Here is a 16,071-nt window from a genome sequence, read left to right on the forward strand (position 1 = left end):
GAGACCAAAATTTCAATAAAGTCCAACTTTTGGATCAGGCTTCTAGCATTCAAATGAATTATTCCAATACCATTGCTACGGGAATTCATTCAGATGGAGTATCCAAGGTACACCTGAAGCTGCACTGGATGAGCAATAAACCATTTTTCGAGCTATTGACAGAGCTCAATTTTATGGGGACAAGAATTACTACTAACAGATACCTCTCTGCATGTGAGTAGTATTCGCAATACGGTGATTGGACAATAATCTAGGAATTGCAGAAAGGTTGTTAACTGTAGTTTGTTCCATTATTGCAATTGAGGAACTAATTAATGAAACTGGGAGAGGAGCATTGAACATAGTCTGATAGGGGAGCGTACAATCCCAAAAGTCAACCCCCGAGAATACACAACGTCAGGTATCAAGGCTCTACATGAGGCAAGAGTAAGAGACATGTTGTGGAGAGGATGCTGGAGCCATACCTGTTAAGATGTAAATTGTCCCGAAGAAATAGACCTGGTCGGTCTGTAAAAGCTGAAAGTTATCCACAAAAGGAATTCCCATCGTGCAGCAGTATCCCTTAAGGCAGGTGTGTAATTGGCGAATACGACTAAAAACCATATCCGTGTAGCGTGGGGATGGAAATGGACCGGAACCAACAACACTGCTTCCCAGATTCCAGCAGCGTATTTATAATGTTTTAAAATCGTCTCTCAATTTCTCTGATTGCTGGAGTTTAATGTCATTTGACCCACATGGACAATGACAGTTGAAGCGGCGGAGTGCTTGCTAATAAGTAGCGGTAAGCATGGAATCTAGGTCAGAGATCCTCAGCGCCAGGGTAGCAGAAGGTCTCAGCTTTCCGGATTGAAACGTTCGGACCATGGATGAACCCACCACGAGAACGGAAGGACTACAGATGGTTTTATTGGGTAAATGACGGGCCTCTCCGGGTGATCTGCCTCCTAGAGGTTGAGGGGGGCTTAAGCAGCTGAGACTGACGACCTAGTGGCAGGCAAGTGAGCGCAGATGAGTGTGCTTGGGCACTTCCACCTGAGAGTGAGATGGCAGCAGTAGAGATGAAGCGGAGGGACCCTGTACAGTATGATTGGAATGCACTTCCAGGTCTTCCAGGACCTTGAGTCTCCTCCCCAATTGTAGCACCTCCGAAACATTTGATGGATTCCGTTTCCTGGAGTCTTTCCTCCCCGGACAGCAATCCAGGCATCCTGAGGCGGAGTAGAAGGGGAACAGACCAGGCCCTTCGGTTTAGCTCCTGTCTGGGCCATGGCTCATTTAAGGAACAGAATGGAGTGTTCTCAGTTACAGGCTCCCCAGAAGTGGAGGTGCCGAGCCAGGGGCAGGTGAGTCGTCGATTTTGGAGGTGGTTTGTATAACCATGGAGTCCAGGAGTTCTTCGTCCTCCTTTGATCTGGCGCAAGACAGATACTCTCCCCTCCAGCTCAGCGACTCTCTTGGCTCAGGTACTGGCAGGTGGTACATCCAGGGGTGAGCGAAGCCATGAGAGACAGGTGGGTTGGGCCCGGAGGCTAGCAGTTAGCAGTTTGTTTTTAGCCTAAAGCCAGCTTTTTGCCGAACTTTTTCCAGAGAGAAAAAACACCGTGGAGCGAGATTCCGGGACAAGAAGAGAGTGGTCCTAGCTGGTAAAAGTTAACCCGCGATGCGGGATCCATGCAAAAACACGTTCGGTATTTATGATTAACAAAGATTGGTTATGTTTTAGTTAAAATAACAAACCGAGTTTTTCCAGCATACAGTGTTCAGAAGCGCACTCTGATGACGTGTTGCTTCATACTCATCGCCAAACCCACTGGCTCCAGGTCATCTACAACATCCAACCACTACCAGGCCCAGGCTCTTCCAAGGACATCCAACCACTACCAGTCCCAGGCTCTTTCCCAAGGACATCCAACCACTACCAGGCCCAGGCTCTTCCCAAGGACATCCAACCACTACCAGTCCCAGGCTCTTCCCAAGGACATCCAAACCACTACCAGGCCCAGGCTCTTTCCAAGGACATCCAACACTACCAGGCCCAGTGCAAAGTGCAAAGTTAAAGCTAGAATCATTAGTTGCTATATATATCTTTGGACTTATAAATCAATGATATATACCCATTATTCTTGAAGACTATAACCTATAAATGCCTCATGAGCTTAGTTCAACTGTCGTCCCCCATTAGAAGCCAAAATATAAGTTTGTAAACAACGTAAATGTAAACAAACACTGTATAACCTCAAAACATGGTTAAAACTACACATTTAAAATCATGGATGTCAGTCCTTGCATCCATAACGATGCCTATGAATTTGAGAGTGGTTACATTTCTCCAGCATCATCCCTTAGTTTTTTAGTGACACAGGGGCGGGGAGAACGCTTTGTTATTGTTTCAGTTAAGGATAAGGTTTTGTCTCCTTAAAGTTGGTGGCAGCTCAGTTGACATACTGTATGAAGCTTTAGAGATACAGTAGCCCTAGTTTAGCCTGTAGGCTAATGTCCTCTCTCCTCCGTTCTCTCTCTCCTCCTTTTGAAAAAAAGGTAATCAAGGAGAGGCGACGTGGACGAAAATGCGCCTGTATGAAATGGGAAGCTCCTTCTTCTCGCGCGTCATCAGGTAAATTATGTTTACAGGGGTGGATCCCAAAAGAAATGTGTAAYGTTATAAAAATAAATGAAGTTAGACATTTTATAAATACAAGGATAAGTAGAATATAGTTWTTAAATGTGTGCAGGCTTTTCTCCTCCGACAACGCAARATCTGATTCAAAGGGGGTACACTTAGGATACACTTGTGCTTCCTCGCCAAAAGGACGCTATCAAGGAGGGAAGGGCCGTCTTCCGTTTGCCTTCTAACGAATTGACACACTCCTCGACAACTCGGCCACTTACCAGTTTCCGGGGTCACGGAGGAGAGAGGACGGAGGAGAGAGGACGTTCTCTTGCCCAAACAAGAAAAGGCCTATGACTCAAGAGTTTGTCAGGAACAGAAAGCCAGTCATATGTATGTTGAACTGTTCATCGGGTTTCAGGATGAGAAAATGTGTCATCTGAACAATTCTACAATTAGGACTCTGATCGGCTGTTCAAAAAAGCACAAGTCTCTTTCTGAGGTCAAGTCCCAGGTTGAGCACTCTACRCTCTCACTGTGATAACTAATTAAATCCCTACAGGCCTCCTGGAGAGTTTTACGCCAATATTTGAGTCTGGGTTATGGATGTTGTGGCCTTTTCATGGCAAACAGATCTGACCCAATTCTGGACAGTAATAACAATAAATGGTAACTGMGCCAAACAGATGTGGGCCGGATTTGGGCCGTAACAATTTTTCTGTCAGCGTCTGTCTGTTCTGGTCTGTTCAATGGTTCTTCCTTCAGTTACTGCAGGCAGGAACTGCGAWCAGGGAACCATATCCAGAAAGCGTCTCAGAGTAGGGGTGCTGATCTAGGATCTGTCCATATAAATCGCACTCATTATGATCTAAAAGGCTAAACTGATCCTAGATCAGCACATCAGAATTGATGTTATTCCATCCTGTCCTGTTTCTCTCTGTGTGGTTGTTAATCTTCTCTGTTGTCGGAGATGAAGTACAAACGATTTTATCCCACATGAGAGAGAGAGGCTTTGAACGTCCTCCTCTGGGAGATAGGCTACCCCACATACAACACAGACAACCACACAAACGCGAATGCATGCAAACGCACACTTGCGTACACACACACACACACGTGCGCAAACACACTTGCGAACGCTCATTCACTCACAGACCCACACACACTGCACTCATTTTCTATGGCGGATACAAAAGTTAAAGAGAGTCAGAGTCAAGTTGAAGAGTGTTGAGTGTGTGAAGAGAGTCAGTCAAGTTGAAGAGTGTTGAGTGTGTGAAAAGAGTCAGAGTCAGTTGAAGAGTGTTGAGTGTGTGAAGAGAGTCAGAGTCAGTTGAAGAGTGTTGACTGTGTGAAGAGAGTCAGAGTCAAGTTGAAGAGTGTTGAGTGTGTGAAGAGAGTCAGAGTCAAGTTGAAGAGTGTTGAGTGTGTGAAGAGAGTCAGNGAGTGTTGAGTGTGTGAAGAGAGTCAGAGTCAAGTTGAAGAGTGTTGAGTGTGTGAAGAGAGTCAGAGTCAGTTGAAGAGTGTTGAGTGTGTGAAAGGGTAATTGCACAGTATTTCCCATAAAGGGACATGACACAATAATCTATTAACTACCACACACACACACAGTGGTGTAAAGTACTTAATTAAGTAAAAAATACTTTAAAGTACTACATAAGTCGTTTTTGGGGGTATCTGTACTTTATTATACTTTCACTACATTCCTAAAGAAAATAATGTATTTTTTACTCCATACATTTTCCCTGACACCCAAAAGTACTCTTTACATTTTGAATGCTTAGCAGGACAGAACATGGTCCAATTCACGCACGTATAAACAGAACCTCCCTGGTCATCCCTACTGCCTCTGATCTGGCGGACTCATTAAACACACATTCTTTGTTTGTAAAGGATGTCTGAGTGTTGGAGTGTGCCCCTGGCTATCCGTAAATAAATGAAAAGCAAGAAAATGGTGCCATCAGGTTTGCTTAATATAAGGAATTGTTTTATTATGTATACTTTTACTTAAGTATATTTTAGCAATTACATTTACTTGTGATACTTAAGTATATTTAAAACCAAATACTTTTTGACTTTTACTCATGTAGTATTTTACTGGGTGACTTTCACTTTTACTTGAGTCATTTTCTATTAAGGTATCTTTACTGTTACTCAAGTATGACAATTGGGTACTTTTTCCACCACTGCACACACACACACACACATACTGTACACACACACGCTGGGTGTCTGAGCGCTGTTTATTTATGCGTCGCAGACATAGACGTCTCAGAATAGATGAAAGGGCCGAGAGCTTTCTGGGAACACAGTCCTGTGTGACCACTCACCCAGTAGGAGTCGGCTCAACGTGGTGACACAACACACAAAGTACACTCTCTCTATTATCTGTCTGTCTATCTATATATCTGTCTGCCTGTCTGTCTCAATCAATCAATCAAAATGTATTTACTGACACTCACTCACACACACAGACACACTGCCTGATTACCACAATACACACACTCCAGCTGTGGTCTGCCCCCTGAGGGCAGTGTCACTATTACAGACTGGTGAAGGGGATACCTATTACTGGTCTGAAAGGAGTCATTGTTTTACACACACACACACACACACACACACACACACACACACACCACACACGCACACACACACACACACACAACACACACACACACACACACACACACACACACACACAAAGAGAGAGAGAGAGACTTTGATGTTCAACAGCATCATTTCTCAGTTTCTTTGAATCACACACTTAGACCATGGTGAGCTTGGACTTCAAACAGACACAGGAGCTGCATGTAATTGGAAGCATTCATTCACTACGGCTCCCTACAAACCAGAAGACAGACAGACAGACTAAAATTTGAACATCTTCTCCCTCACTACACCAAAACGGCCAAAACAAAATAATTAGGCCGGTATTGATTTGACCTCCAAAGCAGACCGTTTTCCAATATCAAGAGGCAGACAGACACCACTGCGCTATGCAAGACCGACACACACACCACACACACACACACCACACACACCACGCTCCATCATCTTCACTAAATCAGAACGAAAAAGCTACAGGCTTCCTCTGGGTTTTGTTGGTCATTAGCCAATTCACACAACCCAGAAGCGGACATCTCGGGAGAATTAGCCTTCCCTACACACACGGCGTAGAAGAAATAATACATACGGCGACAGAACTTCTCTCTCTCACACACACACACACACACAACACACACACACCACACACACACACCACACACACACACACACACACACACACACACACACCCTGCAAATCAACAAAGATAACCCCCCCTTCCACACACGACTACACACAGAAAAACGACACAGAAAATACAACAATGCGCATTCGCACACACACTCTGGACACTAGGTCAGAATGCCAGTGTGCTACAGCCAATGCGTGGTTCAGTCAGAGAGAAATAACCTTCTCTGATAGTTATCACAATTTAATAATGTAATAAGTCTACCATATTAGTAATAATACAGTATTTCAGAGGACCTTATGTCAGAAATATTCGCGCTATCAAATGCTCTATCTCTCTCTCTATTTGTGTGTTRGATTGTGTTTTTGTCAATGTCTGCCAATACAAACAACAGCCCAAGTGAATGTAAATGGGCAGAGAATGATCTAACGTTACAGTCCTCTAATCCCATCTTCCTCTCTGCTGTCTAAATCCTAGTTTTTATCCAAATAACGTCTAGCCCTTATTCCTGAAGGCTAGCCTTCTACCGTTGACTCACCGATACGAAGTCTGTTTCCTAAAAGCCAGACCCTTTAATTTCTCCTCCAGCGTCTCCACCTCCATCTCGACGAGGCTASRGAACGTATCGCTGCCCCCCATGGCCTCCTCTTCGCCGCAGCCGGACTCGCTGTCCTCCCCGGCAGCTTCCAACGCCGTCAGRCGGCCGCTGAAGGTCCCGGGGTTGTGCTCCGCCTGGGACGGGCAGGGCTTGGCCAGGGGGTCCATGCTCATGCTGCGGCTGGCGCTGGACCCCCTCTCCCCGGCTACTCCGGGAGACAGAGACGGTCTACGGTGGGTATCGRTGGATGACAGTGTCCGTCCTTTTTATGGTCGCGTTTGTTGAAGGGACCCAAAGCGGCGGGGATCTGTGTTCGCCGCACGGTCAAGCACGCGCTGGTGATCGCGAACGGCTAGTGTGAGATGACTGTCTGGAAATGGCAGCACGAGCTGCGGCAGGAACAACAAGCGTAAGCTCAACAGAAGCTCACGAGCTGCAGCAYGCAGCATCCATCTCCGGCCCCGACAAGGGCATTGTGGGATACTCTTGCTCCTCCTCACTCCGCTGCAGCATCATCACCATGGTAAAAGTAGGGCAGAGCAGGGGCGGACTGAGACAAGATTTCGGCCSTYGCATMTWATKCACACCAGCCCAKAGCACTATGCGCASAGCCAACTAATTRCCCCRTGGTGTCACTGGTGCCACTAACTTTMTTGGTGGCACCTGCCCATAAWTTGGTCAGACAAAGTAATTCATAGTCCTTCAATAAGTGCAATAAATAGACTACTGWGGTATTTWAAAATATATATATTTCATCTAACACATCCAAGCAGGAATGCATGATTCAAGATATTTTGATYTGCAATCCAGTGATTGTCATGAATTTCAAGTTGACCCCCCAAAAATATAACTATGGCATGGATGGAAATACATATATTAAACTATAACATTTCGCTTTAGTACTTTGAAATACTTGCATTATTTACAACACAGAAAGCAACTGCCCCTCTACAGTTTAAAAAAAAAATCTTTGCCTATCTAGTAATTTTACAAATCACACAAGTTTGGTAGCCTATGCTGTTGGATGCAGTTTTTAGCCATGGGCGTAGTTCACGCGGTGGTTACAATGTATCACTGATCAAACATTCTCATAAAAGGTCTGTGGCGAAACCGCGGGAGGAAATGAGTTTGGAACAGGGATATAGACATTATTTTTTACATTCAAATATGATTGGGTACAGCGTTTGATTATTGAAATATCTGCCTCAATTTAACTTCAGAGTTGRTTTTTTCTTTCTGAGGGCRAATCGGGGACAATTTCAGGGAACGCTCTAAAATCGGAGATTGTCCCCGGAAATCAGGAACGACTGGTCACCCTAGTCAAATAGGACACCAGAATMTCCTCCTTTTTTCCAAAAGAGATGAATTACATACATCTTTATGTGCACTAACTCATATAATAGGATAATTAATTTAGGGTTCAAAACCTGAGAAAGTGAAAACACAAAATTAGTTCATTAGATAGCTAACTCTAAATATAAAACACACACCGATAGTAGCCATGTATTCATCCAACAGTAAATTGAATGTCCTACCCATGAGGCCCTCGCAATATCCGGTGCGCATTTCGCCATATCAAAATAGTTATTGAGCTGAATATTGAGAGTTGATAAATAAAATGATACCTACAGAAAGCTGAGACCCTCCTCTCTTCGTCAGAGAGAAGGGAACGAAGCTTCCAAAGCTGTGCTTTTTTCCGCAGAATTGCATTTTTTAATGTATACAATCAGAAACGCATTGTCTTTCGAGCTGATGGGGGGGGAGGGAGGTAGGGGTAGGAGAGGAGGCCTCGCCATCACAAGCAGCAGGCCCCAGCGAGGCACAGACACAGGGCAGGGACAGCCCTTACATTTACAGGGAATCATGAGGATATTACACTTTTACTGTTTGACCAAATCATGGTTTTAGCGCGCCACACATTTGTTTTGAGTGAAGTGACAATGTAGAATTGCTCGAACTACATGTTATAGGCACCCTATGTTTTTACGATCCCATTTGATTTTGGGCCCGTTGCCGACTGATCAGCCAAAACCCTTATTATAGATTAGTATACCACCGTCCATTCACCTTGCTCATTGTTTTTTTTTTTCATGTAAAAAAAAAAAATGCTTGTCAATTTTCATCCAGCCGCACCCAACAACAAAAAATGGTCCAGCCCAATCTGGCATTTGCCAGGAATGACATATCAGTTGCATATTATAACCCACTATGGGAATGAATAGGGAAATTACTAAAGTAGTTGAGGATTGGAAAGGATGCTTTTGCTTTTGCAGTAAATTTGACAAATTGCATCTGATTCTGTCAGTGGGTCTGTCTGTTTACTATGTTTTTTCTGTTAAAAACGCAGTTAGTATCCCACCTCCCAACCATGAGACTTTCATTCTATGCCAAATCACCATATCTGAATTTTTGGGGGGCTTAATACAAATTTAGGTTAATGTGATTTGAGAGTTTAAAAAAAAGAGAATTATCAAGGCTGAGTTCTTTCAGGCAGGGCAGACAGACATGACATTTAACAAAAATGCACACACGAAATGTCATAAATGCACACACAGAAATGTGCATAGAGGACCGCACGGTCACACGCTCACCAGTCGCATCCATAGACCAGTCGTCCAGAGGCAGAGCTGTAATTTGTTTGAACATTGGAGTGTGGGTTAAAACAGCGATTCTCAACTGGCGAGTGTCTTTAAAAAAAAATGTTTTATACTTTTAATTTTTTACATTTCAGTCTGAACTGAAACGACTAAAACCAGGTAGAAAGTGTGTAGAAATCAGAACTATTTGGTTGATTTTGCCGTCTCAACCCAGTTAACATTCTTCATCAAGAATATGGGCAAAATGAAAAATTAGGTACTGTTGTTCCCTTGTCATATAATTAGTACATTTACTATCAAATAGTACTGTAAAAAAAWTAAAAAATACAGATTGCATTTTGGCAACAAACCCCAAAAAACCACCATGTGAATATTGGATCGTGGCTGAGACAATCTGGTTCTATGTGGGTCCCGAGGCAAAACCAGTTGAGAACCACAGGGTTAAAACATTTGAATAAGTTGATTTGAATGGCTGGTGGCCAAACCTTTGGGAAGGGCTMAGTACGACTTCTGACGCTTATGTCATTATTGACTGACGCATGCGCACAGTGAGTGAATGCGTACTTGCGGTCTCAAACACACAGTACATGACTTCAATTACACTTCAAAAGCAGGACAATCTCACAAGGCAGCTGATGCTTTAACTACGGAAAATATTGATTTGTTTTAATCAAAAAACCAAAAAAGGACAGAACCCATGAAGAAGACAAAGATAGGTCCAGTGGAGGCAAAATGTGACTCAACAGTTTATATACAATAAATAAGAATACAACGGGCTCTTTGGGGACACAGTGAGAGTGGATTGACGGCAGGGTGCAGGCCAATGGAGAAGGCGCGGTTTGGTTCTATTCATCCGTGTGTGTGTATATGTGTGAGACCGTGCAGGGGGTACGGAGACGATGACCTAGCAGAAACCTCATAATGGTTCATTGCATATCACAAGGCCAGCGTGGTGTTCTCTCAGGCAAGAAAGTATCTTAGTTTAGGAAACAACACATTCCCTACACACATTACTTGGTATAAAGTACTTTGTCATCACGCTGTATTAGAAAGCTTGATTGTCACAACATGGAACCATCGATCAACATCAGTCAACATTGTTTGTACTAACCGCACACATGTAGGCTGACATTACATTGTTAATATTTATATTTACAAAAATAGGGTTTGCTACGAAGACCTTTGGCTTTTGACAGATACTCATATTTTAGGAAAAAATGTGATATTCTGAATCAATCCTGACTAAAATCAATAGGAAAAGAATACGGAAAGAAAATAGCATTTGAGATACTAAGCCCCATTACTGTGAAGACATCAGCAGAGTATTCACAGAGCTACGGGGGCCCATTCTCATAACACCACCATCACACYAAGGGGAATATCACCATAGAAATACAGAAAGATATACCACTCACTCAAATATAACAGAGCATAATGGCTAGAGCAAAGGATATCATAAAATATATAAAGAAGTAAAGCAAATAAAAAGGCAAAATAAAAAACAAAGTATGAACACAAAAATATATCAGACGGTGGTGTACTATTGMAATGGAATAAAAACACAATATAAAAGAACAACTACATACGATAAAATAATAAAGATATCAAAAAAGATTCTATAAATACAGAGAGCCTCCGTCTCCTGCGCCTGCAGAGGGAAGGTCAAAGGTCAGGGGTGAGGGGTCAGAGGTAGACCCTATGATGTCTCGTTGACTGTCCTCTCCAGCTCTATGATTTTAGTGCTGTCYTTCACCCTCTGCTCCAGAGACCTGGAGAAGAAGAGAGACAAACAAATAAGAAGCTACATTACTAGACTTTTACTGACATCAATACCCCAAAAATCGTGTCAAAAACAGTTATTCTGTCTCATACAGTCTCTGATATCATCGCCTACCATAAGTGTGTGTGTGTGTGTGTGTGTGTGTCTGTTACCTGTGCAGGTCTAACAGCAGGGGGTTCTGTGGATTCGCATCACTGTTGTTGAAAGGTGGGCGTGTCTCAGCACGGTGTGACTCCTCCCCTTTCTGCTGCTTTTTCTCAGAGCGCCACGCTGCCATGACGACCGTGGGCCTCTCCAACTGGTCAGGATAGTCCCCGCCCAGACCCAGAAGGTGTGGCTCGTCCAGCCCTCTCTCCTCATAGGACAGCAGGCTCCTGGACTTCACTGTGAAGGATCATGGGTAAAAAAAAATATATATATATTTTTTTTTAAAACACCTATCTGATCACATCATGTCCAGAAAGGAGAAAGTACACAATGACATGCCTATCTTAATCTTTTACATCTTTCCTTGTTGAAATGTCTTTTGGTTTTCAGGGACGGTATAATCCTTTGATATGATCAAGTCTACTACTAATGCAATCCTACAACCCTCTTAACAAGATTTACAAATGAAGTCTTATGAAATGGATTACACACAAAAAACGCTAACCCTACCAACAGTAAACCTTGCTCTGTACATAGCCTACATACAGATTGTTCTACTGTAGGGCGGACTGCCAGCAACACTGATACTGGGCTCTGTGGCAAACAGGCTGTGTGTGGGAGGGAGAAGAGCTGTAGGGGAGCAAAGATCAGCCATCATTAAAAATGGCTGCAAGTGGCAGTTTAAATCATGCTAATGATATCCCTCGGAATGGGAATGATGACATTCAGTGAACACTCTTCCAGGAGCCACGCTAAACACTCAAAAAGGTGTGTGTGCGTTTGTGACTGGTAGGATACGAACCTGCACCCTCACACTCAAGCTAATGCCCGCTCACACACCACACACACACACACACACACACACACAGCACACAACACAACACACACACACACAAAAGATCAGCATTAATCCATGAAAACATGAATTGGCAATGTTGACCTGACTGTGTGTGGTTGGTGTGGTGGTGTGTGTGTGTTGTGATGTGTACATACCTGAGCTGGTAAGACTCCGCAGGCCATGTCCTCTGGAGAGGCAGTCTCGTGATGGAGGGAGCAGGACGCCAGGCCTGGGGATAAACTCTAGGAACACAGCGAAGCACAGCACCAACTACCTAGACACACACACACAACATATAGTCATTTAGCTCCACATCAAACATATACATAAAAGGACAAGATAGGGCTGCCCACCACAGCTGACACCCAGAGCATGCAGGAGTTATTAAAAGCGAAAACAAAAGGTTACCAATCAAAATACGAAACACAAATGCGCTGCTCGCGCACACACACACACACATCGACGCACACCTACACACAAGGCTGGCGTTGGTTGGGAGTCCTCACCAATGAGGCAGAAGAGGTGGGGCGTGACTTTGCAGGAGCGGGGACCTTCCCTGCCACCACTGCCTGCAGAGAGTGCAGCTGTGTATAGAGTCCTAGGGAGAGGTTGACGAGGGGAGAGAGGGGAGAGGGGATGAGGGTAGTGATGAGGGGGGAAGGGGAGAGGCGATTGAGGGTAGAGGATAGGGGGGAGGGGAGAGGGATGAGGGGGGGAGGGGAGAGAGAAAGGTCAAAGGTAATGAAGGGGTCAGAGCTTATCAGACACACAACAACCACAACCTCCGAAGACAACACACACCACGCATCTCAACACACCATTCTCACACACACACACACAACCACAACACACACAACACACACACACACACACCACACCACACACACACACACACAACACACACACACACACACAACACAGCTGAAAAGAACAGCAGAGAATTATATACATCTTCACTGGACTCCACATGTGTACCGACTAGCCACTTGAAACAAGCCACTTAATATAAGTTTCCATACCCTACATTACCCATCTCATATGTATATACTGTACTTCTATATACAGTCTACTCGCATCTGCCATCTTCATGTAATCATGTACCACTAGCGCACTTTAAACTCATGCCACCTTATGTTACTACCCACAATACCATCTCATATGTAATACCGTACTCCTCTACCAATTCTACTGCAATCTCGCCATGCCGTTCTGTACCACCAACTTCATTCATATATCTTTAGTTACATACTTTATCCTTACACCTTTGTGTGTGTAAGGTATAGTTGTGGAATTGTTGGTTAGATTACTTGTTGGTTATGTACTGCAGTCGAACTAGAAGCACAACCATTTCCTACACTCGCATTAACAGCTCTAACCATGTGTATGTGACTATAAAACACATTGATTTGATTTGATTTGATGTGACTTCACAGACAATGTTACACGGTGTGTATTCGTGCACAAACCCATGAAAACATAACAAAACATAACGCTCCGATCGACTCAGTGAGCTGTGTGACAATTTTACAAGGTTGGATTAATAATGTAGGAAAGGATGAAGCACAAAACATACCCCAGAGCACCATGTAATGTATGTCTCTTACTTGTTGGTACACTCCAGATTCTCCACTTTCCTGCGCAGCTCYCTGTTCTCATTGGAGCAGTTCTCCACCCTGTGGACAAAGGGGGGAATTACAAGATCAGTGACAGGTTAGAAGAAATAACAAGAGAGACAATGCTTAGACAGAAGTTACTGTACGTACGTGTCAAAAGCACTTTTGAGTTTTATGAATTGTCATAATAAAGTATTTATCTATAGCATTGATGACGATGCAAATGAATGACCAAAGAAATAGAAGGGACAAAAACGCAGTCCCAAAGCAACACATTTGATTTCACGCTGAATGAGAACATTACGAAAAAGACTCACTTCTTCTCCAGGGCGTCCATGTACTCTTTCTTCTTTCTGCGGCTCTCTTGAGCAGAGATCTGAAAGAAAGGATGTCGAAAATTACGCCAAGTCYTGGCTCACGGAAGTATCACTTGAATGTATCACTCTGAAGTGTGTTATTACATGTCGGGCACAGGCAGAAYTAGAAAGCATTAAATAATAAAGATATCAAAAAAGATTCTAGAAATACAGAGAGCCTCCYTCTCCTGCYCCTGCAGAGGGAAGGTCAAAGGTCAGGGGTGAGGGGTCAGAGGTAGACCCTTTGTCTCTCTTAAATATAAATATATGCACAGWGGGGTCTGAAATTATTGTCACCCTTGATAAAGACCAATAATGACTGTATAAAATGATTATATTTATAATCCTGAATGAGAATACAATGTCTCAGTATTTAAAAACAACATATACAGTCATTATTGCTGCTCTATATCAAGGGTGCCAATCATTTTGGACCCCACAGTATACAGAATTTGGTCAACAAAAATATAAACGCAACATGTAAAGTGTTGGTACCATGCTTCATGAGATGAAATGAAAGATACAAGTAATGTTCCATACACATTAAAAAGCTGATTTCTTCAAAATGTTTTTGTTTAAAATTTGTTTACATCCCTGTTAGTGAGCATTTCTCCTTTGCCAAGATAATCCATCCACCTGAGAGGTGTAGCATATCAAGAAGCTGATTAAACAGCATGTTCAAGACACAGGTGCACATTGTGCTGGGGACAATAAAAAGGCCACTCTAAAATGTGCAGTTTTGTCACAAAACACAATGCCACAGATGTCTCAAGTTTTGAGAGTGTGCACATTTGGCATGCTGACTGCAGAAATGTCCACCAGAGCTATTTCAAGAAAACTGAATGTTAATTTCTCTACCATAAGCCGCCTCCAACGTCATTTTATAGAATCTGGCAGTACGTCCAACCAGCCTCACAACCGCAGACCACGTGTAACCACGCCAGCCCAGGACCTCCATATCCAGCTTCTTCACCTGCGGGATTGTCTGAGACCAGCCACCCAGAGAGCTGATGAAACTGAGGAGTAGTTCTGTCTGTATTAAAGCCCTTTGTGGGGAAGAACTCAGTCTGATTGGCTGGGCCTGYCACCCCAGTGGGTGGGTCAGGCTCCCAAGTGGGTGGGCCTATGCCCTCCCAGGCCCATCCATGGCTGCGGCCCTGCCCAGTCATGTGACATTAAGAATAGGGCCTAATTTATTTACCTCAATTGACTGATTTTCTTAAATGAACTCAGTAAAATCACTGAAATTGATGCATGTTGCGTTTATATTCATGTTCCTAACTATTGTTTGACATTTCATTTCAGAAATCGTAATCCCAAGGCCCACCTTGTTCTTGATCTTCCTGCGTATCTTCTTCAGGGCCTTCTCCTCCGCCTTGGACAGGGGCAGCTTGGTGGGAACAGGGTAACCCTCGGCAACCAGGGTTCTCCTCTCTTCTTCTGTCAGGAGGAGGGGGCCAGAGCCCTGCAACTTCTACGGGGGGGGGGAGGAAGTGTCATCAGAGCCCATCAGATAAACTGACATACTGTATCTTGTTTCAGTGACTTCCCTGTATCTGTTCTCTGAATAGCTCCATTGCTCATTCCTTCCCTTTCATGAGGTCGTCACTGATCTGACCAGGTTGGATTGGTGAACGCAATACGGTGATAACCTCGCATTAACTTATCCAATCTCTCTCAGATCAGTGATCACCTGAAGGAAGGCTGGAAGGATTCATATTATGCCAACAGGGTCCTTGTATCTTTTCAGTGAATCCCTGGTCSCCAGTCTGTGTTGTACTTACGTGTGGGGCGGTGAGAAGAGGGGAGTTGGASAGGGAGGAGGGTGTGCGCTGAGACACCTTGAGGCCGGCCTGGGAGGGCGCAGGGCTGAGGGGAGAGGAGGGGGTGGAGGGGCTCTGGGGGGTGCTGGCGTGTACCGGGCTCTGACTGCCCTCGGAGTCACTGCCGTGGGAGGAGGGAGGGGTGGGTGGCATCTGCAGAGACTCCAGACCTTGTGAGGGGAAACAGACACAAACAGGTTACACACTTGCAAACGTTCTCTGGAGTTGATCAACACTAACATRTACAGACTTTACACATTGGATTGTYCTTAATGTCAACATCATCCATCAGTGGCTAGAAGGGGTCCTCAGAGCAGCACAACKCTGATCCGCCTGCATAGTAACTATACTGAACAAAAATATAAATGCAACAACTTCAAAMATTTTACTGAGTTACAGTTCATATAAGGAAATCAGTCAACATGAAATACATTTCTTAGGTCCTAATCTATGGATTTCACATGACTGGGAATATAGA

General features: G+C 44.0%; 2 protein-coding genes and 1 pseudogene across 2 annotated transcripts in view; all 3 read right to left on the reverse strand.

Moving 5' to 3' along the window:
• Nucleotides 1-8,128, reverse strand: part of LOC111951332 (diacylglycerol kinase iota-like) — an 82,170-nt pseudogene extending 74,042 nt beyond the window's left edge.
• Nucleotides 8,129-9,669: 1,541 nt separating this feature from the next.
• LOC139022934 (cyclic AMP-responsive element-binding protein 3-like protein 2) lies at nt 9,670-12,884 on the reverse strand. The gene is made up of 5 exons (XM_070434706.1): nt 12,872-12,884; nt 12,308-12,399; nt 11,957-12,043; nt 10,969-11,204; nt 9,670-10,805 (listed from the first exon to the last, which is right to left on the reverse strand). Exons 1-5 carry the CDS (start codon nt 12,882-12,884, stop codon nt 10,733-10,735), a joined length of 501 nt encoding a protein of 166 aa, XP_070290807.1. The 3' UTR covers nt 9,670-10,732.
• Nucleotides 12,885-13,384: 500 nt separating this feature from the next.
• LOC111951321 (cyclic AMP-responsive element-binding protein 3-like protein 2) overlaps nt 13,385-16,071 on the reverse strand; it is a 30,212-nt gene continuing 27,525 nt past the window's right edge. Inside the window, exons 5-8 of the mRNA XM_023969378.2 lie at nt 15,555-15,763; nt 15,098-15,244; nt 13,732-13,790; nt 13,385-13,474 (exon numbers count right to left, since the gene is read on the reverse strand). Of these exons, the coding sequence (XP_023825146.1) occupies nt 13,402-13,474; nt 13,732-13,790; nt 15,098-15,244; nt 15,555-15,763 (488 nt within the window). The 3' untranslated portion in view covers nt 13,385-13,401. The remainder of the gene's footprint in view (nt 13,475-13,731; nt 13,791-15,097; nt 15,245-15,554; nt 15,764-16,071) is intronic.

The sequence above is a fragment of the Salvelinus sp. IW2-2015 genome, linkage group LG24, assembly GCF_002910315.2.
Source record: "Salvelinus sp. IW2-2015 linkage group LG24, ASM291031v2, whole genome shotgun sequence".
Lineage (NCBI taxonomy): Eukaryota > Metazoa > Chordata > Actinopteri > Salmoniformes > Salmonidae > Salvelinus > Salvelinus sp. IW2-2015.